At 37.7% G+C, this 26787-nt stretch overlaps 2 protein-coding genes across 2 annotated transcripts; one reads left to right on the forward strand and one right to left on the reverse strand.

The window, feature by feature from the left end:
• Positions 1–12230: 12230 nt before the first annotated feature.
• On the forward strand, positions 12231–20350 carry LOC126412099 (60S ribosomal protein L10a). The gene is made up of 5 exons (XM_050081517.1): positions 12231–12341; positions 12450–12605; positions 16127–16275; positions 19662–19834; positions 20138–20350. The coding sequence occupies exons 1-5, from the start codon at positions 12337–12339 to the stop codon at positions 20306–20308; spliced, it is 654 nt and encodes a 217-aa protein (XP_049937474.1). The 5' UTR covers positions 12231–12336; the 3' UTR covers positions 20309–20350.
• A 4107-nt stretch (positions 20351–24457) lies between these two features.
• LOC126413200 (E3 SUMO-protein ligase ZBED1-like) lies at positions 24458–26576 on the reverse strand. Its single transcript, XM_050083096.1, has 7 exons — positions 26529–26576; positions 26296–26379; positions 26108–26118; positions 25980–25990; positions 25599–25663; positions 25370–25520; positions 24458–25191 (listed from the first exon to the last, which is right to left on the reverse strand). The coding sequence occupies exons 1-7, from the start codon at positions 26574–26576 to the stop codon at positions 24458–24460; spliced, it is 1104 nt and encodes a 367-aa protein (XP_049939053.1).
• Between the last annotated feature and the right edge of the window lie 211 nt (positions 26577–26787).

Consider the following 26787-nt stretch of genomic DNA (forward strand, 5'->3'; position numbering starts at 1 on the left):
ATGAACATTTTCCCCAGAAACGGATTGGGCATGGTGCTACACGTCAGTGGCCACCCAGTTCGCCTGATTAAACACCAATTGATTTTTGTGTATGGGGGTGAATGAAAGACATAGTTTATGAGGACAAAGTCAGTATACATGAGGCATTGCTTGCTCATATTATTCATGCAATAGATGAAATTAACAACAACCTATGAAACTGAAACGAGCAACAAAATCTGTTCATACATGTGCAGCTAAATGCATTGAACTCTGTGGAGACATTTTTGGACATTTATTGCGAATGTATTGTGAAATTGTATGTACACTGTACAACTTCCTTAACACTGAGCTTTGTTTTTTCTGGTTTAACAAGAATTCACATGTGCTATGGTGTTAATAAAAGCAGATTATCTGACACATTCATACAGTTTCTGTTAACATTGTATCATCATTTTTCCAAAATTAAATTCCCTATAACTTCTGATGAAAACTTTGTACAACTGTCTGGGTTTTGAAAAACAAATTGGGCCAAGTAGCTATTAAATTAAAATTTTTTCGAAATTATATCTTTGCTTCTGTGGATATTATGTAAAACTGCTGCAGATACACGTCTGGGACATGTTTTATTGGATTCACCAGATCAATAACAACAAAATTATTGGTAATCATGCTTTACTTTAACATCATACAGTTTTGTGATGACTTCATATTAGGGAAGTTGCTAAATTTCAGGCAAAATCTTTTATTAGCAGTAACTCTGTAACTAAACATCTGTGGACCTATGTTTATATGAACTTTTTTCTTTAGTTTTACTTGTAGAATAACATATTAAAATATTTGCCTATCTTTGTGAATAAACCTGTATATACAAATGTTAGGGCCCACCTTGCAGGTTTTCAGATAAATGCCGACTTACATAACTACAATACCCAAAATACGTAGCACTCCACACTCAGTGAACAAAAAGAACACACACACAAAGGCATGTGAGCCATATTGGTGCAAAACTCTGCAACATACTGCCAGTCAACATCAGAAAGTTAGAAGATGAAAACACATTTAAAGTAGAATTAAAAGAATTTCTACTTGAACAATGTTTTTACTCTGTAAATGACTATTTAGGCCAATAAATAATTCTGATAATGTTTATATTTAGGCAAAACTGAAAACACTATCTTTCATCACATGAAGTTTCTGTTAATTTTGTATATCTGATGGAGAGCTGTTGAGTGTGAATTTTTGTAGAGAATATAAAGGCTCCCTGCTTAGGGAAGACAAAAGTAAAGCCTTATGGCAAGCAGACTATGCAGTTGCTATATTGTTAATGTTCATGTATAAAAAGTTGTATTACTGTGTGTTGTTTGACCAAGTATTATTCTTTGTAATTTTTTGTACAATTTTGTATGTATTATTCTTTGTACTATTTAACGTAAAATTTTGTATGTTCCTTTCCATAAATTGTTTCCCATAAACTTAGATGTACTTTTGGACAACTAGCATACAATAGTTATTGTCTACAGATGGATAAATAAATAAATAAAATTAATGGATAGATAAATAAATAGAATAAAATAAAAATTTTAAATGATGAAAGAGTGCACATGGTACAATTTGTTTTCATGCTTAGCTCTATGCGTTTCGAGATTATGTTCTTATTGTCAAGTGTAAATATTTACATAAGTATTTTGTGCAAAGTTTGTATGTGTATTGTGTCTTTCTTGCACTGTACAGTGTTGTTTCTTTATGTTTTAAAGTACTGTGCCTCTTCTACTATGCAGAAAAGCACACACACCACGTGAAACTTCCAAACAGTATGAGTGAAGATTTGTATGTGTGTGGTTTTCTGCATAATGTAGAAGGCCCAGAACCTTAAAACGGCAAAAAGATGACTGCAATGCAGGAGAAGCACAATAACACACGAAACACTAATGCAAATATTTGATCAAGACATCGAGAAATTCTCGAAATACCTTACGCTAAGCATGAAAAAAGATATAAGTGGTGTAGATATTCATTATTTAAATTATGAATGACACTTGCAGGCTCTCCAGAAACATCATTTTTGATGAATTAAATTGGGTTAAACATTTCTGCTTACCACTTGTAATCGGCACTTCTTGGAGAAGTGGAGAAGTTCTGAATGATGCCTGACATGTTCAATTTTCCTCCTCAAGATCCTGATCTTTTTTTTAATATTTCGATTATTTGTGTACAATGACAAATTTGATAAGCTTGTCTCGCTGATTTTGATAACACAAATTTTGTTGCTGATTGAAAATACATTGCAGTTTATTAGTACCAATGTCAATAGGCTACAGTGTGGTAAATGCCCAAACATTACAAATGTTGGAAATTATCTAATTTGAAGAAAGATTATGACGGGTTTAGTTGTTACTGATTGGCTGCAATAAGACCAGTGATTATGAATGTGGTATGCAGCTGAATTTCACTAATACAAGTGTAACCTTTATATCATGCATATTTCTGCCTATGCTACCTCCTTTCTAAAGTAAGCCACGTTCACTTGTTCATATAATTTATAGCGATGAGTTTAGTATGTGACCCACAATTATTGGCTCTCATGACCAAATCGTTGTATGGAATGGGGAAAGTATATTAATTTTCCACGTGAAATAACTGAGTATCGAGATTCTTTCAATTCTGTTACCTCATGATTCTTAAACGCAACACATTTCTGCAGGAAAATCCCTCAAGGGAATAAAATTACCTAATAATTTACTAAAGCTTCACAAGGTCTAGATGTACTGTTCCTTTAAATGGCTGTCAGGCGTCTAATACTTATTTTCTTGAATAAAATGGTGCGAGACTGGACTCAAAAAGCTATGCACACATGTGCACTGATCTCATTGGTAGAGGGTTTTTAAATGCTTTGGAGTCTACCAGAAATATGTACTCTTCGCATATAAAACAGTTGAAGGTCATCTTGTGAAGATTACAAGGGCTGCAGAAAAACAGTTGGGGACAGCGATGTCATTTGACATAACGGGATGCAGTTTAACATAACAGTTGCGTCACTCCATCTCGTTTTTGTTACCCACAGGGACATCAGTGTCCCCAGAGGCTAGCAAGCGACACTTCTGAATATGATATCGGATGAGTACGAATAGCACCTTTTATATTGGGCTGACATATAGTTTTTACAATAGGGAATCATTGTAGTGCCATAAAAATCGACTATAACTACAACATGACACCACATTTCACACTTAAGCTTTCTAAGGACCCTGGACATTACAGGAGAGCTTATTTACAAGTATCTTGTAACATACAATTATTTACCGAATAATACCGTTTTCCTTTAACAGCAAATAATTTTTTAGGAAACACCAGAAGACCTGACCTACTGCAGAAAGACATTCTATATCTACCCAATAAAGTGGAGGCCTGTTCGCTACAGTTTCAGCCAAATCAGTGAATCTGGAACGTAGGAATCCTGCTTAGAATGTAACACCTCCATTGAAACTTCCTGGCAGATTAAAACTGTGTGCCCGACCGAGACTCGAACTCGGGACCTTTGCCTTTCACGGGCAAGTGCTCTACCAACTGAGCTACTGAAGCACGACTCACGCCCGGTACTCACAGCTTTACTTCTGCCAGTACCTCGTCTCCTACCTTCCAAACTTTACAGAAGCTCTCCAGCAAGTTTCGCAGTTTAATGTAAGAAATAAGCCCCCAAAGCTGTAGCTTAAGATAAAGCGACACAGGCGTGAGAATAAATCGTCGAAAGTAATAAAACTCTTTCCCACCACAGAAGAAACCAATTCTACAATTATTGCTAAATTTGATCTAGAAGCAGCAAGAATCTTCAGCACATTGACTTTTGAAGCGAAAGTAATTACATTTAGAAAATTATTCCTGTATTAGAAAGCCAAGTGAAACTCCATAAAAATGTTTAAGTGTCAGGAAGAGTGCCTGTGATAATAAACAACAAACAACAGAAGTGTAGGCTTCGCATGTATGGAATAAATATTTGTATTTCCTTGCTCTGATTGGAGTAAGCCGCAGACATACACATATTTGAAAGTATTTTTTCGTGAATAAGTTATAGCGTATGCCATTTAGTCAGTGCGATTCGGCTGGTTTAACCTGTATTTCACGATAATTCACTCCTTTTCGTAATAGAACGCACAATTATGACAACTATTTCCTTAATTAAGTAGAAAGTAATTAAAAATGAACATTATTCTAACGACGCACGTGAATGCTTTCTCACTACATTGAGTGCTTGTGTCGCTCCAACTGTCAAACGGTAACAACTTCCACACCAGAGAGTGTCGTGATGTATCTATTACACAGTGCTTGAATTGGCCTAACATACCGTGTCATGACGTGACTGACAGTGTTAATACACTTTGACGAGATGGTGCTATGATGGACAGTGTGAATTGGCCTTGACGGTGACGTGATATGACGTGATGTGCCTTAATGGGAGTGTCAGTGTCGATGATGCCATTTGAAATGCATTGGTGAATGTTTTGATGGGACGTGAAGGCCAGTGTGAATTGGCCTTTATGCTTTCCCACTACAAATATCACCGTGAAAACTTACATCCTGAGAAACCTTGACTTCACATTACAGTCCATGTTGGTGATGGCCTATGATTATGCCAAGGTTTGAAATTGGATTAGATTCAGTTTTCGTTCCATAGACCCAAAAAATGAGATGATTCTCGTAGGTGTGGAACATGTCAGAAAGTATAACATAAAAACATAAAATATTCGAATATAATACATACTACCCTGATTATATGTCAGGAGATAGTCGAAAATAAACTGATACCATGCAGTAAAGTGGGACATCAAATATTTACAGAATTAACACACTGTCAGACTGAAACACTGTTATTCACTATTAATAAATTTATCATACGCACAATACCTAATCTTGACTGTTGTGATGTAGTGTTGTCAAAACTGAAATCATACAGATATTTTTACTTAAGCTGACTTAACAAACTCTGTTAAGATATTCATCTATAGAGTAGAAGGAGTTGCCTATCAAAAAGTCTTTCAGACTCTGATTAGACGGTACTTTATCTGAAACCAAGTTTTTAGTGGTTGCTGGCAATTTATTAAGAATGTGTGTTCCTAAATATTGGACCAAGGTAAGTAATTTCAGGCCTTTATGTAGATTCTTCTTATTTCTAGTTTTGATACTGTGTACTGAGCTATTAGTTGGAAATAAAGATGTATTACTTGCAACAAATTTCATTAAGGAATAAATATACTGAGAAGCAGTAGTTAGAATACAAAGTTCCTTGAACAGGTTTCTACAAGATGTTCTTGAATTTACACCACAAATGATTCTTATAACACGCTTTTGCACCCTAAAAACTTTTGCTCGGTTTGATGAGTGGCCCTAGAATATGATCCCATATGACATAATAGAATGAAAGTAAGCGATGTATGCAAGTTTTTTTATATTTATATCTCCTACATCTGACATCATTCTCATGGCAAATACAGACTTGTTTAGGTGCTTAAGCAAGTCTGTGGCATGCCTTTCCCAACTGAATTTATTATCGAGTTGTAATACCAGAAATTTAACACTGTCAACCTCTTCGATCTGCATGTCTTCATACGTTATAGTCATGCTGGAAGGAAATCTCTTACCGGTTCTGAACTGCATATAGTGGGTCTTCTCAAAGTTTAATGACAAAGAATTGGCTTTAAACCACTTATTAATGTCAGTGAAAATTTGATTAGCAGCTATTTCTAAATCTGTACTTGACTTGCTACTTATTGCAATGTTTGTATCATCTCAATGTAACGGTTGAGAGGTCATTAATATACACAATAAAAAGCAATGGACCCAAAATGGAGTCTTGAGGAACACCACATGTAATTAACTCCCAATCAGTAGAAGACTTACTGTTTACTACACAGGTATTTCGCAACGACAACCTTTGTTTCCTGTTAGATAGATAAGACTCAAACCACTTCGCAGCATTGCCGGTGACACCATAATACTCTAATTTATTTAGGAGAATTCTGCGGTTCACACAGTCAAAGGCTTTTGATAGGTCACAGAAAATGCCAACAGCCTTTAATTTATTATCTAATGACTTAAGTACACTCTCATTGTAATTGTAAATAGCTTTCTCTATATCAGAACCCTTCAGAAATCCAAACTGTGACGTGGACAATATATCATTTTCAGTCAGATGCTTAAGGAGACGCTTGAACACAACCTTTTCAAATATTTTTGAGAAAGCCAGTAAAAGTGAAATTGTTCGATAGTTTGATGGTATCTCTTTATCCCCCTTCTTGTAAAGAGGCTTATCTTCAGTATATTTTAGCCAGTATGTAAATGTTCCACTGATAAGAGATTGATTACACAAATAAGTTAAGATAGAACTTAGCTCGTATGAGCACTGTTTGATTAAATTTGTTGATATGTTATCATAACGACTGTAATACATAGATTGTAAGGATTTTATGATGGTGTAATATTGCTACATGAATTTGGTATGCTGAAATCGGGTGCTAATAGTAGAATAAAAGCGGGTTAAAAGCTGTGAGCTGTCTGGCGAAGTTAATCTTGTATTACTAAGCAACTGTTTCATCAGGTATCTAGTCTAAGTTTACCAAATTCCCAAACAGACTAACATTGGTTTTAATCTTTTACAGTCATACAACAACCGGTAATATATCTATATATAAAAAGGAGAATTTAAATAAAAAGAAAGAAATCAGTTTATATTTGGAAATTTATTTTAAGATTGTTCATTGAAATTTCAGCATATTGTACGTGAGTTATAACTGAGCTGGTGCCTTGTTTAAGGATTGTAAAAATGTGAGATTTTAATCTTACGGAACACATCAAATATGGAGCCAAGATTGGGAGACTGCATACAACCCTGCATTCACAAAACAACACCCAAAGAACGTTGAAACATAAGCAAGGAGAAATTAACCACAACCAACAGATTCAGTTTTCACCCAAAGAAATTACGTTCGTAACACAATCCTGTCCGTCATGTAATTACCACACACTGGTATACTAAATTCATATCAACTCTTTGTAAAATCTTCCCAAAAGGAATAGCTGAAGGCTACTTTGATGATTACACCACATGCTCCACGTGGTCAACTTGGTTTACAGAAAGCATATAACTCCACAGTAGTTTTGATAATTAAAATAAATTCGATCGAAAAGCAATTGACAAAAGAAAAACCTTGAACTGGTTACTAACGTCTTACTATTAACCTGATGGGTCAAACAGTTATATAAGCACGTGGTACTGGTCTCGCAAAGTACACTCCACGTGGGTTGAACATAAAGAAAAGCATAAAGAAAAGTTGCTATATTGTAAAATATTGTCAAGACGAGACGCTATAATCACACAAGCATTCACATTTAAGATTGATGAACTTAGTTAGAGTTACTGATCAACATGTGGTTCCACTTTACTCACAAAGTAGTAACAAAGCAACAACCGGAAAATAATATGAACGTCACACGAGAATTACACTACACTGCAATTTAAGATAACCCTAGATACACTCCTGGAAATTGAAATAAGAACACCGTGAATTCATTGTCCCAGGAAGGGGAAACTTTATTGACACATTCCTGGGGTCAGATACATCACATGATCACACTGACAGAACCACAGGCACATAGACACAGGCAACAGAGCATGCACAATGTCGGCACTAGTACAGTGTATATCCACCTTTCGCAGCAATGCAGGCTGCTATTCTCCCATGGAGACGATCGTAGAGATGCTGGATGTAGTCCTGTGCAACGGCTTGCCATGCCATTTCCACCTGGCGCCTCAGTTGGACCAGCGTTCGTGCTGGACGTGCAGTCCGCGTGAGACGACGCTTCATCCAGTCCCAAACATGCTCAATGGGGGACAGATCCGGAGATCTTGCTGGCCAGGGTAGTTGACTTACACCTTCTAGAGCACGTTGGGTGGCACGGGATACATGCGGACGTGCATTGTCCTGTTGGAACAGCAAGTTCCCTTGCCGGTCTAGGAATGGTAGAACGATGGGTTCGATGACGGTTTGGATGTACCGTGCACTATTCAGTGTCCCCTCGACGATCACCAGTGGTGTACGGCCAGTGTAGGAGATCGCTCCCCACACCATGATGCCGGGTGTTGGCCCTGTGTGCCTCGGTCGTATGCAGTCCTGATTGTGGCGCTCACCTGCACGGCGCCAAACACGCATACGACCATCATTGGCACCAAGGCAGAAGCGACTCTCATCGCTGAAGACGACGTCTCCATTCGTCCCTCCGTTCACGCCTGTCGCGACACCACTGGAGGCGGGCTGCTCGATGTTGGGGCGTGAGCGGAAGACGGCCTAATGGTGTGCGGAACCGTAGCCCAGCTTCATGGAGACGGTTGCGAATGGTCCTCGCTGATACCCCAGGAGCAACAGTGTCCCTAATTTGCTGGGAAGTGGCGGTGCGGTCCCCTACGGCACTGCGTAGGATCCTACGGTCTTGGCGTGCATCCGTGCGTCGCTGCGGTCTGGTCCCAGGTCGACGGGCACGTGCACCTTCCGCCGACCACTGGCGACAACATCGATGTACTGTGGAGACCTCACGCCCCACGTGTTGAGCAATTCGGCGGTACGTCCACCCGGCCTCCCGCATGCCCACTATACGCCCTCGCTCAAAGTCCGTCAGCTGCACATACGGTTCACGTCCACGCTGTCGCGGCATGCTACCAGTGTTAAAGACTGCGATGGAGCTCCGTATGCCACGGCAAACTGGCTGACACTGACGGCGGCGGTGCACAAATGCTGCGCAGCTAGCGCCATTCGACGGCCAACACCGCGGTTCCTGGTGTGTCCGCTGTGCCGTGCGTGTGATCAATGCTTGTACAGCCCTCTCGCAGTATCCGGAGCAAGTATGGTGGGTCTGACACACCGGTGTCAATGTGTTCTTTTTTCCATTTCCAGGAGTGTATTTTAGAGCTAAACCCGAAATAAAGATGATTAAATTTTCAGTTAGGCTGAACTTAACAAATCCATTGTCCTACGGACTTAGCAGACACGCGCTTAGCCGGAGATCTTACCACTTCAGACGCTCTCCACGGTCCCACAGCAACTGCCCACTGCCGAGCGTGCTTCCTGAGGGTGGCTCACAAAGACAAACGGAAGTGGCCAGAGGGGCAGCTCCCTATACCAACATGACAACGGACGGACAGAACCATACTAAGGATAGAAACCTCTTTGCTTTTAGGAAGCATAGCTACCTGTTCCGACGTTGGTCCTACTGTTCTCTAGCAGACAGGCTTGTCTGCTACCCTCAAGCATGCAACTAAAAATACATTTGCTCATTCATACTCTCACACAGAAGGGAAGGGGGATGACAGTATCTTATCATATATAGTATATAAAAGAAAGCGGATGTAGGTTCCATATGAGACTGTGTGACATGAATTACATATAAACTGTGTTTTAAAGTGTAGTAGTGTGACAGATCGTTCTTGTTTATGTGTAAAAATAACACGTTCCACTACTCAGTCTCCTCCCAGATAGTCAGAAACGCCACAGTAAATTTAGGAGAGGAATTTACTCCATAAATGACAACAGATTTAAGAAATTAAACATGAAAGGAATCCAACAGAGACCTTTCAATGGATGCTACTTCTTTGGAAGATGTGAGTATCATTTCCATTTTACTGAAGTTATTTTTAAAGACTGGTCCCAGATACTCCATTGCACTGTTCACCAAACCTGATAACCCCAAACTGTCGTTAACAGAAATGAAGTAGTTATTTAAGAGGTTTGCAACAGTAACTGTACATGTTACCAAAGTTTCATTTATTTTTAGAGCTATCTGTTCCTCTTCCTTTTTGGCTCCACCTGTCTCTGTCTTCACAACATCCCATACAGATTTTATTTTGTTACCTGATGTAATGATCTTTTCCTCATAATAAAGCTGCTTCGATTTCTGGATTACTTGCATCAATATTTTGCAATATTCTTTGTAATGCATTACAATTCTAACGTCAGAGCAGTTCCTAGATAGTAGATAGTCTCCTTTTTGTCCCACATGATATCTTTCATCCTTGTGTAATCCATGGTTTATTTTTTGACTTGTGTGTGAGTTGAGTTACCTTTAAGGGAAAACAATTCTTAAAAGTGGAGGCAACTTTATTAATGAATGCTTTGTATTTTCCATTTGAGTCAGACGTATTGTAAACAACTATCCAGTCCATGTCTTTGAGCAATTTCCTGAATTGCTCAAGTTTTGACTTATTTATTACGCTCCGTATTCAGATTTAATAGATTTTTTTCCCGACAAGTTTCAACATTTAACACAAACTGCTGCATGTCATGATCAGATACCCCATTTACTATTGGTTTAGTGATATGACTTTTTTCCCTAGATTTGTCTACAGAGATATTATCAATAGCAGCCTCAGAGCATTTACCTGTCCTAGTAGCAAAGTTCAAAGTAGAAACTAAATTGAATGATAGTGTTACTGACTGCAATAACTGTTCACTGACTGAGCTTTTCAATAAATCCACATTAAAATCTCCAGCGAACACTATTTCCTTGTTTGTTGCTATGAGGTGGGACAGCAGAGCTTCCAGATTTTTTAAGAAGAGGTTAAAATTTCCTGAAGCAGATATGTATATACCTACTATTATAAAGGACGTATTATGAAATACTACTTCTGTTGCACAAGCTTCTAAGTGCTGCTCTGAGCAAAATTTATTAATATCAATATTCTTGAAATCAAAACAGTTTCTGACAAATATGGCAACTCCTCCTTTCTCCAGATTTCTGCTAAAGAAATAAGAAGTTAACTTGAATCCTGTAACATTTAACATATCTATACCAGTGGTCACATGATGTTGAGAAGGGCAGATTATATCAACTGGTTTGCTGAACTCTAATTCTTCAACACAAATAAGCAACTCATTAAGCTTACCCCTTAGTCCTCGGATATTCTGATGCAATAGTTATAGCTGATTTTGTGCATTGGTTGAATTACAACTGGATAAACCTAATTTTCCTGCCAATTTTTGAGTATCTTTAGTTTTAGTGGGAGGCTGTCTGCGTGAATTGTGTACATTGAAATTTGCTTTCTGGCTGCCTGTTTTATCAATGTGAATATTATTTTAGCCTGTCTCTGAACAACTTTTGTTTCTGCCCTTCTTACCCTAAAAAACTGCTGATCTGTCACTTGTAACCACTGGTACTGTACCACTTGTGACTGTGCCCCCCCCCCCCCCTAAGTTATTTGCTATTAGTCCTTGACAGTTTTCTCTTCCCTATCCTGTTGAGGTGAAAGCCATGCCTAGTATGGTCCCATCTGCTGATAGAGTCAATAGGAACCACACTGATATGAGACCCCCTGACTGATCCAAGCAGCTGTTCCACCTCTAAATTAACTCTCCTAACAGAAGAGCTTAAATGAGGCCGGTCATGGCGACTCATAACAGACACAAGCCAAAAACCAGTATGTCTCGTTGCTGAAGCTATCTTTACCAGGTCACTCTCAATTGAATAATTTCGGTTCCTATCTATGCTGTTGCCCACCCCACCCACTATTACCACGGTGTCTTTCTTTGTGAAGTCTTTACAAAATGAACCTACATCCTCTATCACCTGACCCAGACTTGCACTAAGTTTAAAAAAAGCTTGTGACCTGGTAATCTGACCCTAGTTCGTCCTGTAACAGTTGGCCAACACCTCTACCATGGAACTACCTAACAACAAAACTTTCTTCTTCTTCGCAGCTTTTCCTGACTTCTTACTTTTCAAACACTTTTTGAAAGTTTTGTATCCTGTCTACTTCTATCTCTATTTGTGGCTCATCAGTTTCCAACTGTGACAACAGATGAAATCTGTGTTCCACATTCACGATCACACTGTCTGAAAACGTCTTATTCCTATTTCTTCTATAAACTGTTGTCACTTCCCACCTCTCTTTTCCCTTCTCCCTCCTTAACCTTTCCAGATCTAGTTTCGCTTTATGCACTTTGGGATCTTTTGACGTTGCGAGACATGAGGGCAAGTGTGAGTAGTCACGATCTGGAGATATTTAATTCTCTGCAGAAAGTCCAGCAGCAGCTTCTAGTAAGATTTTGCAATTTTAAGCAGCTGCGGTCTTGTCCTTGCATAAACATGTATGACGCCTACATATTTCAATAAATTCAGCAATGAACTTTGTTTACTTTATTTTTTTTATTTTCATGCATGTCTCAAGTGCGACATTGCCGGTATTGGTGTGTAGATTATCTTTGGAATTAGTGTAGTGTCATCTATGTTCATTGAGTGTGTCATCTTCCATTTGAGGTTTGCCCATTTCCTGTCGTGTTCGCGTGAGACTGCTGAGCTGGACATTGTGCTGTGAAAATGAGGTAAGGATGTGATCTGCAAATTTTTACTTTAATCTTTAGTTTGTAAACCATGTTCATTTTGTGTTCAACCGTATGTTTGGTATTAATATTTATATAACTTTATTTCAGTTCGAAGGTTTCCAGGGATACCCTGTACGAGTGTATAGGTGCTGTGCTCTCGCACGCGAAGGAAAAGCAGAGGAAATTTGTTGAAACTGTGGAGATCCAAATTGGCTTGAAGAATTATGATCCGCAGAAGGACAAACGATTTTCGGGCACAGTGAAGTACGTGATAACCTGACTCGAGATACCTTTATTTCTACTACAGAATGTTTCCAAAGCACTGAATAGCTTAACATAATTCATAACTTTGGGAAATAGTGTGAGCTCTCTTTCATTTCGACATGGTTGTTAGTGAAATAAAGGCATCTCATGCTATGTCAGGGAGCTGGGAAGATCCTGGCGGACCTGCACCCAGGGTCTTAAAATAATTGGGGAGGTAGTTAACTACCGTTATTTTATTCGTTGTCCTTTATGGCGGTAAGTCAGCAAAAGAGCAGTAGGCTAGTTTGAAAATCTGTAAACGATGCAAGAAGTGTGTATGTAACCACGTGGTTTGTCTATGCAGGTACTGATATTACTTTGGCATTGTTTTGTTGCTGAAGGAACTTAACGTTAGCTTTTCTTTTCACAGAATTGCATTGCTACTTAAATTTAGGTTATTGTTGCAAAAACTGCCATGGGTTGATACTAGGTGGTAGTCGGTAAAGTGTAAGAGACCACTTTCTTCACTTATGCCATAGGGTAGCTGTAGACCTGTGTATTGCTTGGAGGGGAAGGATAAGACGTTATTGAGTTCATCAGTGTTAAAAAAGGTAGTAAAATAGTTCAGCATTTACGCTGAGTGCGAAGGCCATATCAAGACTAATGGTTGATTCATGCTTAGATTTCTAATGCAAGTATAGGAAGGAATCTTACAGTATGACAGTTATAGGAAGCACAATAAAATATAATTTCCTACAATTTGTAATATTCGTGTTTGTATTGTTGTAGATGGGACTTCCCTGATCTTTTTAACTGTAAAAGATATTTGACAATTTTTCTCAAGTTGTTTGATAACTGGGAGAAACATGTAGCAAACAGTGTGCACATGTGGGCTTGGGAATGAATTGATATGCTAAAAACTATTTGAGTGTGACTGCCTGTACAAATTGTAAGATATTGCATTAATTTAGTTGCATTGGACATGGTGCAGCCCATTCTGCCCAATGTCTTCACACTAAATGGAATGAATGGTGCTGAACAGTGGAAGTGTGGTTGTGAGGAAAGTCTGAATATAGTATTAGGTTCTGGTAGTGGCATTACTTTCCATGGTTTAAGTGAAATCCATACTGAATCTTATACTTATGTAGGTTTCATACACTGGAGCTAGAGAATTAAAGTAAAGTCAGATATTTAAGAACTATTTTATTTTAATAGAATGTTGCTAAACTGTTGAAGACTCATATAAAAGTTTTTTGTACAGTCATGTTTTTCCTCCTTAAGGCAGTGCAAAATTTTGACTTTGCAACATGGGGTAAACCATATAGTATTTTTCTGAAGTTGTGTAATTACTGATTCATAATAGGGTAAAATATCAGAACACACCTTGAGTTTTTTGGAAACAAGGCAAGTCAGTGAGGATAGGTTAACCCTTCAATAGCTGTTAACTTGTCCTGTTCTGAAATGCAGTTTTGAGTGGCCTTTGGGTGTTAAAGTGCTGTTCATGAAACCTGGGGCTACAGGCCATCCCCTGAGAGCTAGTGAGTGATATCTGTGTTCGGGGTTGTGAGCTGTTCACAAATATTATACAGTGGATTTTGTGCTGCGTGTTAGGAGCTTCAGTTCAGCCTGCTAAGAATGTAAAAGATCTGACAGCTTGTATGAAAGGTACATTAAGTGTACCAGTGCTGTCAGATTTGTGAAACATGTTAGTTCTTTCTAAATGTAGTACAGCTCAGAGATGTGGAAATATGAACAATGACTGCTTATTTGATGCTGATGTGAATAACTCTTCCACAAATATCAGCAGGTGTAAGCTGAGTATTGTCCCAACAAGAGATGTAATTGACGGTTCGTATGAATCTGATGGTGAAACACTTGGCCTATAATGAAAGAATGGTGTAGTAACAAATTTGATTGAAAGAATGTTTCTATGTGCTTAGTCACAGTTCACGTTCAGTACTAAAATCAATTGGGGATTGGTCAAAGTAGTAAGCTCCTATTAGTTGTTTCCTTAGTATAGTCTATGCTGATATGTGTAGTATGGTGGTATGGAGTGTTGTGATGTTTTGTATGTGAGGTAGGTGTTTGACTTCTAGCTATGAAGGGATGTTGAATTACTGATTTGTATTTGTAATTTGTAACTATTGGAATTTAACAATTACAGAAACTATTGGAAGAAAAGCCACTTTTAAATGTGTGGGATTTGTAACAAACATTAATGCAGACAACTTTCATAGGCAAACAAATTTTTTGTTTCTGCAATAAACTGACATGAAACATTGTGACAAAGCACCCTAGAATCTCACAGCTCAGCACCAGCTGGAGGATTAACTTTTTGTTAGCAGATGTCAGTGCCCTATCATGATTGAAAGCTGCCAGTGAGAATCCAGTTTTCATTTGGTTTGTGTGAATGATATTCGAAATGTTCTTGACTTTAGATGTCCATTGTGGATTGATGTGTGCACATGCTTGTGCTTGAATATGAAATGTTGGACCCTGTTACAATAATTACTAATTGGGCACTCAAAGCAGATTGGTGGCTAGCTGCAGTAGTAAAATTATTCTGGATTGATATTCAGTTGAGATGCCAACTGTAGTGCAACATACTACTCAATGTAAACTGACATTTGTTTGTGTTTTCTTAAATGTGCAGAATTTTTTGGGTCTTCACTTTGGATGTGATGCTTGCTTTCATACACTGATGTGATGGAAGTTACGGGATACCTCTTAATGTCTGACCTCCTTTTACATGGTGTAGTGCAGCAACTCAATGTGGCATCAGCTCAAGTTGTTGGATGTTCCCTGCAGAAATATTGAACCATGCTTGCGAAAAATTTTGTCCGTGCAGGATTTTGTGGATGAACTGACCTTCAGATTGTCCCATAAATGATGAGATTAATGTTGGGTGATTTGGGTGAGCAGATCATTCACTTGAAGTGTCCAGAATGTCATCCAACCGATTTTCAACAGTTGTGGCATGGTGATATGGCAGATTGTCATCCTTAAAAACTCCAAAGTTCGGGAAACATGAAGTTGTGAATGGATGCAAATGGTATCAAAGTAGATGATTATGCAAATGGTTGGTAGTCTGAGCTTGTTGGGTATCATTGATTTGTATTTCCACCTGGTCATTTTAGTATTGGGTAATACAATTGTTTTTGGTGGATTCTAGTTCCATGGACTAAGAATTAGGTGAAATGGTCCATAAATTTAAGGCTTGCAGGGTGTACTGGTTGGTGGATTTTAAAGTTTAATGAAATCTTAAGTTAGAAATTGAATGTTTTTATCCAATGAGTTGCAAGTTGTTGGTAATTTTATTTTGAACTTTGTTCAATGTTTATAGTTTCTGTGGGAGTTTAGACCTCTATTTTACATGTGTCCAATGAAATGGATACTATGGGGAGTTACGATAAAATTTTCAATGATGGTGTTTGCATGTATTATCGTGATTTTAAGTGACGAGAATACAAACTGAGAGCTTCATTAATAAATTTTACTGTGTAGTGTTAAGTACAGTTATGAGAATTATATTAAATTTACAGGTTGAAGCATATCCCAAGGCCCAAAATGCAAGTTTGCATTCTAGGTGATCAGCAGCACTGTGATGAAGCAAAAGCCAATAATGTCCCCTATATGGATGTTGAAGCTCTTAAGAAGTTGAACAAGAATAAGAAGCTGGTTAAAAAATTGGGTTAGTAATGTTTATTTTTAGATGGCCAGTTATTAAAGGTTTGGATAAACTTACTTTTGTATGAACTGCATTCTGGGTCTATGTATTAACACTACTCATCAACGTATAATAAATAACTTACGATAATTACTACATAACCCAAGTTGAAAGGATGTACTCTTGAGAAAAGAAAACTGTTATACTTAGATTATCACTTTTCTTTAGCAGGTAATTAGCATTGCCATTTCTTGTGGTCCTTAGCTTCCTTTATAATGTTGCTGTATGTGCTGCTGTTCATCACATCATCCAGGATCTGATGTATCTTCAGCCTTTGCCTCCTTGCTTCCACATATCCTCGCTTTTCATAAGCACAACTTCTCGTGTGTCCAGTCCAGTTTTTTCTTTTTATTACTTTCTTTAAATGCCTTTGTTCTTCCACTCTTAGGTCTAATTTTTCAATTTATACATCCAGCTTATTCTTCCTATCATCAGCTGCCATGTTCAAATACCAGAAGCTTCCAGCCTTGCTCCTTATTCCTGTATCCAGGATGTAGTACTGTGCAGGATGACTTGTTGCAAAACGTCTTCCTCAAAGCTTTTCTGTATTCTATAAAGTTCTTCTTCTTTTACTGAATACCTCTTTTGCCATTGCTGTTCTAGTTTCCTATGCTGATCTGCTATTATGCTTCATAGTTATTTCAAGATTTGCACTTGTTCTAATACTTCTAAACTCAGCATTATCTGTACCCCTCTGTTAGGATAGCAGAAAATGGGCTTGTAGTTCTGCCCAGTTGGTATTGTCTGTTCTCACTTTTATTAGTGCTTTTTGATTTAAATACAATAGTTTTCCAGTCTTCTCCCTGAATTTGCAACCTTATCTGAATCAATATTATCAAATGCCTTTTCCAGGTCTATCGAAAAATCTCTCCCAAAATTCACACTGGTTTCTGCATGTGAAATGAGGCTAATTGTCCTGTGCTCACAGCATTTCTTAGTTTCTCTTTTGTATCAGAATCATTGTTAGTCCTGGCTATTTTCCAGTATTGTATGTTGAACATACTGTTTCTCTTACTCCTTGGGTCAAACATTTTAATATTTCTGGATTTTTCATTGCAGCAATTATTTTACCAGTTCCATTAGAATTGGTCCTTGTATTATCCACATTCTTCATCTAAATCTACATGATTACTCTGCAATTCACATTTAAGTGCTTGGCAAAGGGTTCATCGAACCACAATCATACTATCTCCCTACCATTCCATTCCCGAACAGCGCGTGGGAAAAATGAACACCTAAACCTTTCTGTTCGAGCTCTGATTTCTCTTATTTTGATCATTCCTACCTATGTAGGTTGGGCGCAACAAAATATTTTCACATTTGGAAGAGAAAGTTGGTGACTGAAATTTCGTAAATAGATCTCGTCGTGCGTAAGCTGTCTCTTTAGTCAACTTGTTGCATCTTCTAAGTGTCCTTCAAAGATATAGTTGCAGAGCTGTTGGTTTCTGATCTGCCATTGGCTTAAATGCTCTTACTGTAGTGAGGTCTGCGGTGACAGAATGAGGACAAGAAATGATAAAATTTCTAAATAAGCAAATAAATTGTTGGGAGTCCATGAGCATGAAGTTTATCTGGATTACAGTTTTATCCTGTTTTATCATATTGACTTTCCAGTTTCTGTAATAAAGGACAAAATAGAAAAGTTGGGTATCATGTATATAGTACCGCTGAACTATAACGAAATGTCACAGGTGAACCTTGGAATTCCAAAATAGCTAATGCCAAGTGTAGGATCTTCGCTGGAGATTGCCTCTGAGCACGCAAGTATTAGATAAATGCATGAATTTGCAGTTGGCTGGTGACAGTGTCAGAGCAGTCACTTTCCTAACACTGTGCAGTAGCCATTGCCTTCACAAGTGTGGAATTCCACTGCATTATTCCCACATACCACCTCTACTCCTGTACATGTGCATTCCTATCAAACTAATCATGCCACCTGTGGATGCAATGGGAACTAGATGAATCTCATTGCTCTGAAAAGAGCAATGAACAGTACAAAGCAAACAAATAAGTGTGGAAGACATTCCTCTCAAGATTCATGTTTCACATCTGGCAGTGTTTTATATTGAGAACATATGTTGAATGCCCCTGCTTAAAGCAAGACAATTTCTTGTGCAACAGAAATCGCATGTTTATAAAATAGCCTTTTCTATCAAGGAATCGCCTAACTTTTGAATGTCTGCCATTTCCTGATGGAATGCAGTTTTTTAACCGCATATGTTACTGTTTGTGTTTGCCGTCTTGAGTTATCGGCAATTTTAGCGAATGATGCGTGGGCTGTTAAGTATTTTTTTTTTTATCCATTGTAGCAATATGGTGAAGATCATTTAATTTTTAGTTCTGGACCTCCATTTCTCTACAGCATATTTTATAGACCTTTCTCCACATGTTTTTAGCTGTTTTCTGTTGATTGGGGTTGTGTAGTTGAACTTGTCTTAGTGTCCTTTAGTTTAGACATCAATGCATAAGACCCTAGTTTTTGTGTTCTGAAACAAAACAATGCAATCAAAGAGTTCAAATATAAAAGTTCAAAATATAAGTAAAATATGAATATCTTCCATGGAATATGAAAGGCATATTACTTGATAATTGGTTGTACTTAGTAATTTAGACACTAGACCTAATAAATGTCATCAGCAAATGTAAGAATAAGAGAAACGCAAAATCTTAAGGGAATGTTGATTTGCCTCAATTACTGCAGGTAACTTTTTTTGTTGGCAAGGTAGATACATGAATTTTCATCACATTGTCAGTCATCTGTATTCTCTAACACCTATTGTGCACATGAGGATGTCTTAACTTCATAAAGATTGACACGTAAAAGAACTAACAATACAAGGGAACTGTTTGGCTCTGCTAGAACAGTGTTCTTTTGCTTTCTGGGGATAATTTGGCAGTTACATAAGAGAAAGCATAAGATTTATGATGTAAAAGATTAAAAATGCAATTTGATTTGGAAGTGTAAACAGATTGAAAATAACATTTTATATAGTTACATTCCCCAGTTTAGATGCAGTCACAAAGTTCTTTTGATATACATTAGAAGTGTCTATTTATGTAAGCCTGACAGCTTTTAGTACATATATTGTATTGCAAAAGCTGCCAAATGTGACATTTGTTTTAGAATGACTGAATCAGATGTGAATATAAATTTGTGACAAAGCAGTTAAACACATAATGTGCACTTCTGCACTGTGAAAAGCTCCACTGGCTTGAAAACTTAATCACTGTGCATGTGTGATAGAGGCAGTTTGTTAATGTATGATTGAAGTTTTCTTGTGACTGCTTGAATGAACCTAGTGGTATCTGTAACATTACATATTTGATGTCATTGATTTTTCTTTTTACAGCAAAGAAGTATGATGCATTTTTAGCAAGTGAAGCACTCATTAAACAGATTCCAAGATTGCTGGGACCAGGCTTAAATAAGGCAGGCAAATTTCCTGGTCTTCTTTCACACCAAGAAGCAATGATGGCAAAAATTGATGAAGTGAAAGCAACAATTAAGTTTCAGATGAAAAAGGTACATCTTAGCTTTTAAATACTTCAAATTGGAAAGGAAGTTTAAAAGTATTGCACCAGAACCCTACAGTCCAGTGAAATAACTGGAATGTTTCTATTGAGTGCATAGAGTAAGGGATGAATAGACATCATGCATATGTAATATTATGCAAGATCGCTTTCATGCCTACAGTTAGTGCTGACTGTATTAATTGGTTATAATGTGTTGAGTATATATGCATCATTTTTGGAGAGCACACCTTAATTTTTTAGTTTTAGTGTTGCTTCATTTTAGGGTAAACTGAAATGCTGTGTGTGTTTATAGGTGCTGTGCCTTTCTGTTGCTGTTGGTCATGTAGCCATGTCAGAAGATGAGTTAGTACAAAATGTGCACTTGGCAATAAACTTCCTTGTGTCATTGTTGAAGAAGCACTGGCAGAATGTCAGATCTTTACATGTGAAGTCAACTATGGGACCACCACAGAGATTGTATTAAACCTGTTTCATTTTTGTGAACAAATAAATACCTGACCGTAAAGTTGATTTTATTTTACACATCTGTAAGTCAATGTAATAAATTTGTGTATGGATGCTTGCATTTACCCTGTTGGATAGGCACAAAAGCTTTTAAAATTAAAAGGTAATTTTGAGAGATCAGTAATATCTCACTACAGCAGGCAAATGCTTTTCTGGTAAAAATAATTTGCTTCTCTAATACAAATTTCTAAAGAAACTATGTAAAATTACCATAAGTGAGGATTTCCTTGAAAAAGTTCCCTCAAAAATTACATAAAAGGCGTACAAAAAACTGAAATTACTTTTTAAAAGCTTCATATTCAAATTGTTTACAAAATAACTTTATTCCCTTTAAAATACTGTTACAACTAATACATTTTGTCACACTGGTGCTCATACTAACAGTTTTGTAGTCTTTAGAAACAACTGATAGCACCTCCATCCTTTTTTCTTGAATTCTTCAGTGTTGTCAAATCGATGTTCTTCCTTGCTGCTTTTCATGTGTGGAAGTAGTCACATGGAGACAGGTCAGGTGAGTAAGGTATGTGGGGCAGTGGAACCATGCCATTTTTATTAAATGTCAGAACCCAATGAACAAACTTTATAGCAACCCTTTTCATTCCCAAATTTGTCATTAAAATTAGTTGAACCGATCTCAAAGATAACCCACCAATCTGACAGTCGATCAATGGATGTCCAGAACGAGGTTTCAGTTGACACGTTGCCTTATGCAATTTTTCCCATAGCATCATCTTGGTAAGCTGTTGTAAACATTAAAACAGCTTCAGCAGCATTTTTACTGAGTAGAAAACAAAATTTCACAGCTGCACATTGTTCACCTAAACTTATCATATTCGAAACAAGAATAAAAGAGCACTAGGAGAAACAATCACTGTGTGTGAGGTGGCACTGGGCTGACAATGATTTGTGGTATACACAGTGGCAGAAATGTGTACTACTAAAGCTCTGACAATGGCAGTATTTTACCTGTTGTAATTGTTTTATTGTAATGTTTAGGCTATGATAAAATAAATTGATTAGTAGACAAATTCTGGTTACCTGTTACTTGATCTGGCATAAATATATTTTACAAATTCTTGCAAGAGTTATATAAAACCATGTATGCTAAACAGTTGTGTATAAAAGCAGTTCCAGTGTTAAAGGGGACTGATCAGTAATGTTACTACTCAGCTGTTGTTAGTTCATTTTGTTTTGTTCATAGCTTCTGGTTTCAAGTCTTAGATTTGCCTAAACTTTTAATTCACCAAATTTTGTAAAATTTTTGCTAGTGGACCTGTTCATAAAGCTCATGAATTCCTTTTAAAAAAAATACAGCCACTGCTTGCATGTTTTTTTTTCATGTGATTTCTGTGTAGGGAGAATGTAGTGGTCAGCTCCTTGCTACACATCAGTGATTTTCAATGTTGAATGGTGCTGGATGATATTCTTGGTTCATTGACTTTTTCTGTGATGTTTACTCATTTAAGTAAAAAGTAGTCTTATACACAAATATATAGAAAGCTATTTTGGCCTGCTTTGATCCACAACTTCATTGTAAAACAGCAAATGTCAATAGCTTATTGATGGTAGGTGAATGTAAGTTTAAGGTCGTAAATGCCAAAAAGTAAAATATTTTTTCTTTGAGAATGGGAAGACTTTGCACCTAATTGGAGGGTGGTTCCTTACCTGTTCCCACCATACATTTAAATTGACACAGTTTATGTAGGTGTGTGCAACTGGATACTGTTTGGACTTGGTGAGATGGTGCTAAGGGAACATTTGCTGGACACTGTGGGTAGACACTAAGGGTTGTGATGAGTACATTGCCTTGTGATAAATTCATTCTAATGATGCAAGAAATTGTATCAAACTTGTTGCATATTATACCTTTATAAACTGTCAATTATGATTTACAATTATAATTATTGTTCTTAGTTTTTGAGCTAATTATTACTATAGAGCAGGGTTTCCCAAACTGTAGTGAATAAAAGTGCTGTGAGAAACTTAGCATTGTGGCTTCTTTCAACATTTTTTCATTAAGTTCTGCATTAGTTACTTTTTAATTTTATTAACCTTCAAAATAAAAAAGGTTTCCATCAAAGAACAGGATTATTAAAGTATTCCATCAAGTGTTCTGTGATAGAGAATTGTGTATAGACTTGAGACTGAGCTCAGCAAAAGCTGAAAATAGCAGGTGGTTTGTTGGAGAATAATTTGCTTCTTCAACGGTGAGGATTTCTAAAGTTTACAGGTGTTCCTTTCCTGTAACTTCTGTATTAATTGCAATAAGTTGTTAGATGCAGAATCTGATATTAAGACTACGGCCACAAGTGATTAATTTTGTGTTTAGTTTGTGTGAAGGTTTACAGGTAAGTGAAAGAAATAGCAAAACTGTTAAGGGCAAAAGGCAATCAGTAGGTCAAAGACAATAGCTTAACTTCATAACTGCAGTACTAATGAAAAAAGAGGAAGCTGTTTGCTAAGTGCTAAAACTTAGTAGCAAAATGAAAAAGAAAAGTACAGATTATGGAAGCTTTTTTTTCCTAAGCTAAGCAGACACTATTGAGGTTTAATATTGATTTTAAGTTGTGTGTAGATGAAAATGAAATTTGCAGTGGAAGTGTAGGGTGCCTCAGGTCTAGTAATGCAGAGGTCCTAGTTTAGATTTGTGGAAAGGGTGGGAATTGGATGTGCTCAGCATTGGGGGGTTATCTCAGTAATTGCTCGAATAAAGTAAGCAGTGAGATTTATACAATGTGCCAAATTGAAAAAAAGTTGACGCAGTGAACATGTTGGCAGCTGAACCTTATGCCTGGCGACAGCACCATGGGCCTGACCTGAAGGAGGGGGGGGGGGGGGGTGAATAATCCGTCACTGTGTGGCATTCAATTAGGGATGGGCTATGATCACGCGCGACGCGAAGGCAATTTCTCGGGTACACTCGAGAAATTGTCAGTGCTGCGCTCTCTGAGAAATTGCGCAAACCTTCAGTGCACGAAGCACTGAGCCGCAGCGGTCGTACTCGTCGTACGTACGTGCTCGGAAAACTTTGAAGTTCTATGATTGATATCAACTGTAGTACCGTTATTAATGATTACTGAAGTATTAGTATATGTCTCATAAGACAAAAATCATAGAATTGTTGTTTAAAACAAAGCACAGAATTCGCATAAAACAGAAGCTTTATTCTTACAAAATAAATTACTTTGTACATTCTGCATGTTTGCATGCATGCATGCTTAAACGTGAAAGAGAAGTACTATAGCCTTTTATATACAGAAAGTGCGTACATGAGTTTACTTACAGAAGAAACAAAGGAAACAAAAGTTGTTCAGCAGAAGGCATTTTTACATCGCATTGCTATTCTGCCGTCGATTTTTGTTTAGAAATATTTTATTAACCAATTGGCCTTTTAGTCTGCTTCTTTGTTTATAAGTAGCCCTGTTTTCGAAAATATTCTTTCACTGTACGGTTCTTCCAAATGTCGTTGTACCTCCAGGTCTACGCTATTACAACCGCTTTTCATTAGATTTTTATTGGAAACCTCTTCATCGAAAGAAGCCCATAAGGAACTACTGGAGTTTTGTACGACATGGTACTCGTGGATAGTGTCGTTAGCAGCCGAATGAATAGATTGTACGGTCTCTACCACGTTTGTGCACTCTGAAATTAGGCTTGCAACAGCATGTTTTGAATGAATGGGATTCGTAAATGGTAATGTTTTGAATCTTGGGTCGAGAACTGTGGCAACGGCATGTACTTTGTTTCTATTAAGCCTAGCCGGGCTATTAGTGAGTTGTGCAGCGTTGCTGTAACTCTTGTGCTGTCGTGGTAGCCCGCTTCCCATGGCATACGGTTATGATTAGCTGTCTGATTACTGGAATAGCTTTCGAAAGAGAGGCGTAGGTTTCAGTTGAGATTTCACTTGTTACCACTTCAAATGGCTCTAGTACACGTAAACATTCGCTCAAAATTCGCCACTCGTCAGCTGTGAGGTTCTCTGCACCTGAATACAAAGTTGATAAACAGGCTGCAATGCATTCCTTTTGCTCCACTAGACGTTGTAGCATATAAAACGTACTGTTCCATCGGGTTTCTGTATCCTGAATCAATTTATGAACAGGTTTAATTAGATCCTAGATCTCATGGAGTTTTTCGAAAAATGATCATTAGCATTGCAACTTGTTTTAAAATAGCTAACAATTTTTCTGGCCTTTTCCCGCATTATGCAGAGCTCACTGTTGCTGTTCAAAGAACTTTTCACAACCAAATTGATAGTGTGTGCTAAACAAGGCACATGTTGCATATCTATGTTACCACTGTGAATAAGTTGTACGGCCGCCGTCATGTTACTGGCGTTGTCAGTTGTGATGCTTACAACTTTGTTTTCAACGTTCCATTTTGAAATCGTGTTATCTAACGCCTCACTAATATTTAGCGCTGTATGCTTTTCCGGGAAACGGAATGTCTCGAGAGCTAAAGCTTTCAGGCACCAATTAGTGTTAATGAAATGACCAGTTACAGCAATATATGCCTCACTATTGAGTGAGGTCCAAATATCGGTAGTTAAAGAAACACAAGTAGAGTCTTCCACGGCCAAGTTTACAGCCTCTTTCTGTTTATGGTAATCGTCCTCAATCATGAGGCGCAACTTTTTTCGATTTGGTACCGAGTATTGTAGGTCCAACAGTGAAACAAAACGTCGAAAACCAGTGTCCTCGACGATTGAAAGCGGTTGAAAATCGCCTGTTATCATGGCCACTAGTGCTTCATCTAGCTGTTGTTGCCGTTTACTTCCCTCTATGAAGAGAAACGTAAGATTTAGATCAGTGCTCCTGCGAGAGGATACGTTATGCTCGACAACTAGTCCAATAAAATTACATATCGTATCGTGCAAAGCTAGGATAGTATAGGTTTGATTTTGGGGTATGTTGTAGATTATCGGAGTACGATTAAAAAATCAATTTTTTTAAGCGTGGCGGACCGCTTCGGACACTTATCCGAACTTTTGCACGGAATCCACCTTTTGTACCACACGTACCTGGATATTTTGTCTGCCTCGCACTATTGGAAGAATGAGCCTCTGTATCCACGGACGTCGCTGTTTTATTGCTCGATAAATTGTGCAGTTTAAGATATCTAATCATGCCCGCCCAGATAGCACAGTAAGCCGGTTTCAAACTTGTTTCCAGCTGTAAAGTTCAAGTATATAAGCTTGATCAAAGCTGGAATATTCAGGCCTGTTAGCTGGATTCAAGCTTGAAACAAACATCAAAGTTGGCAAGGTTCAAGCTATATTTGAAGCTTGACTTATCAAGCTTGGCTCCAGCTGTATCTACACACGTGGAATACAGCCTGGTATTTACAGCTTGTTTTAAGCTATATAAATATTAATCTGAATTTATTGAACCTAATTAATTAAATAAATATCAGAATGGAAATGGTGTGAAAAAATTATGAAGAAGTTTTAATTTATTTATGCCACGTATTAGAGAGTTAGTTTAAAATGACCTCTTTTTGCTCAACAACTTGTAATATGTATTCTTAGCTGGTAATCCATTTCACTTTTATCGAGGCTCTATTTTTCTACGTAAAAGAATATGGTATTCCTTTACGTTACGTAATATTTAACATTTGTAACATTAACGTACCGAACTGTTTTCTAGTATAAAACAAACTTGTCAACAAACCACAACCATTAACGCGCGTCACAAAGGTAAAATGGCCGTAAGCGTAACTTTACGTTACGTAATATTTAACATTTGTAACATTAACGTACCGAACTATTTTCTAGTATAAAACAAACTTGTCAACAAACCACAACCATTAACGCGCGTCACAAAGGTAAAATGGCCGTAAACTTAGCAAGGCTCAGAAAAGTAAATAAAATAAGATAAAACAGAACTGGAGACAGCCACACTAAAACCAAACTCCGCGCCGTCATGACGTCACACACAACACCCTTACGTCACGGCTTATAAACGCTTGTGGCGCTTCCCGTGGACGTCTATGCAAGCTAATAGCTTGCAAGCTATGCTGCGCGCGCATCTGCTGTACAGCATTCCAGGGAAATTACAGTTTATTTCAAGCTTGGGAAAATTATTTTAATTCAAGCTAAATTTTTACAGCTTGATGTAAACTGTGTAACAGGTTGATTTTTCAATCTTGAATTTTCAACTGAACCTAAACTCAATATCCACCTTGAAATAAGCTTGAGTGCTAGCTGGGCGTTGTATTTTTTGATACATTACGGAGATTTTTACGACAAATGTTGCAAGTAACGTTATCTCCATCCTCCGTAAAGTATTGCCAGCACCATGACGTTTGTTTTCGAGTGTCCATATTGATTTGAATAACAACTTTACTCGAATGAAACCTGAGACACACTAGTTACGAGCACAGCGAGCATGTTTGTCTAGCGCAGTGGCACACGCCGCCGAGCCATTTCTCGTGAGCTTC

The sequence above is a fragment of the Schistocerca serialis genome, chromosome 7 (genome assembly GCF_023864345.2).
Source record: "Schistocerca serialis cubense isolate TAMUIC-IGC-003099 chromosome 7, iqSchSeri2.2, whole genome shotgun sequence".
Classification (NCBI taxonomy): domain Eukaryota; kingdom Metazoa; phylum Arthropoda; class Insecta; order Orthoptera; family Acrididae; genus Schistocerca; species Schistocerca serialis.

Bases quoted from the DNA above. Each gene is read 5' to 3' on its own strand.
- LOC126412099 (XM_050081517.1), top strand. The intron at 12,606-16,126 runs GTACGTGATAAC...TTAAATTTACAG, and splicing joins CGATTTTCGGGCACAGTGAA to GTTGAAGCATATCCCAAGGC. The intron at 19,835-20,137 runs GTACATCTTAGC...GTGTGTTTATAG, and splicing joins TTAAGTTTCAGATGAAAAAG to GTGCTGTGCCTTTCTGTTGC.
- LOC126413200 (XM_050083096.1), bottom strand. From the start codon at position 26,576: ATGTATCAAAAAATACAACGCCCAGCTAGCACTCAAGCTTATTTCAAG. The intron at 25,521-25,598 runs GTTTGTTTCAAG...TGAACTTTACAG, and splicing joins TGAACCTTGCCAACTTTGAT to CTGGAAACAAGTTTGAAACC. The intron at 25,192-25,369 runs GTACGTGTGGTA...TTATTGGACTAG, and splicing joins GAGGCAGACAAAATATCCAG to TTGTCGAGCATAACGTATCC.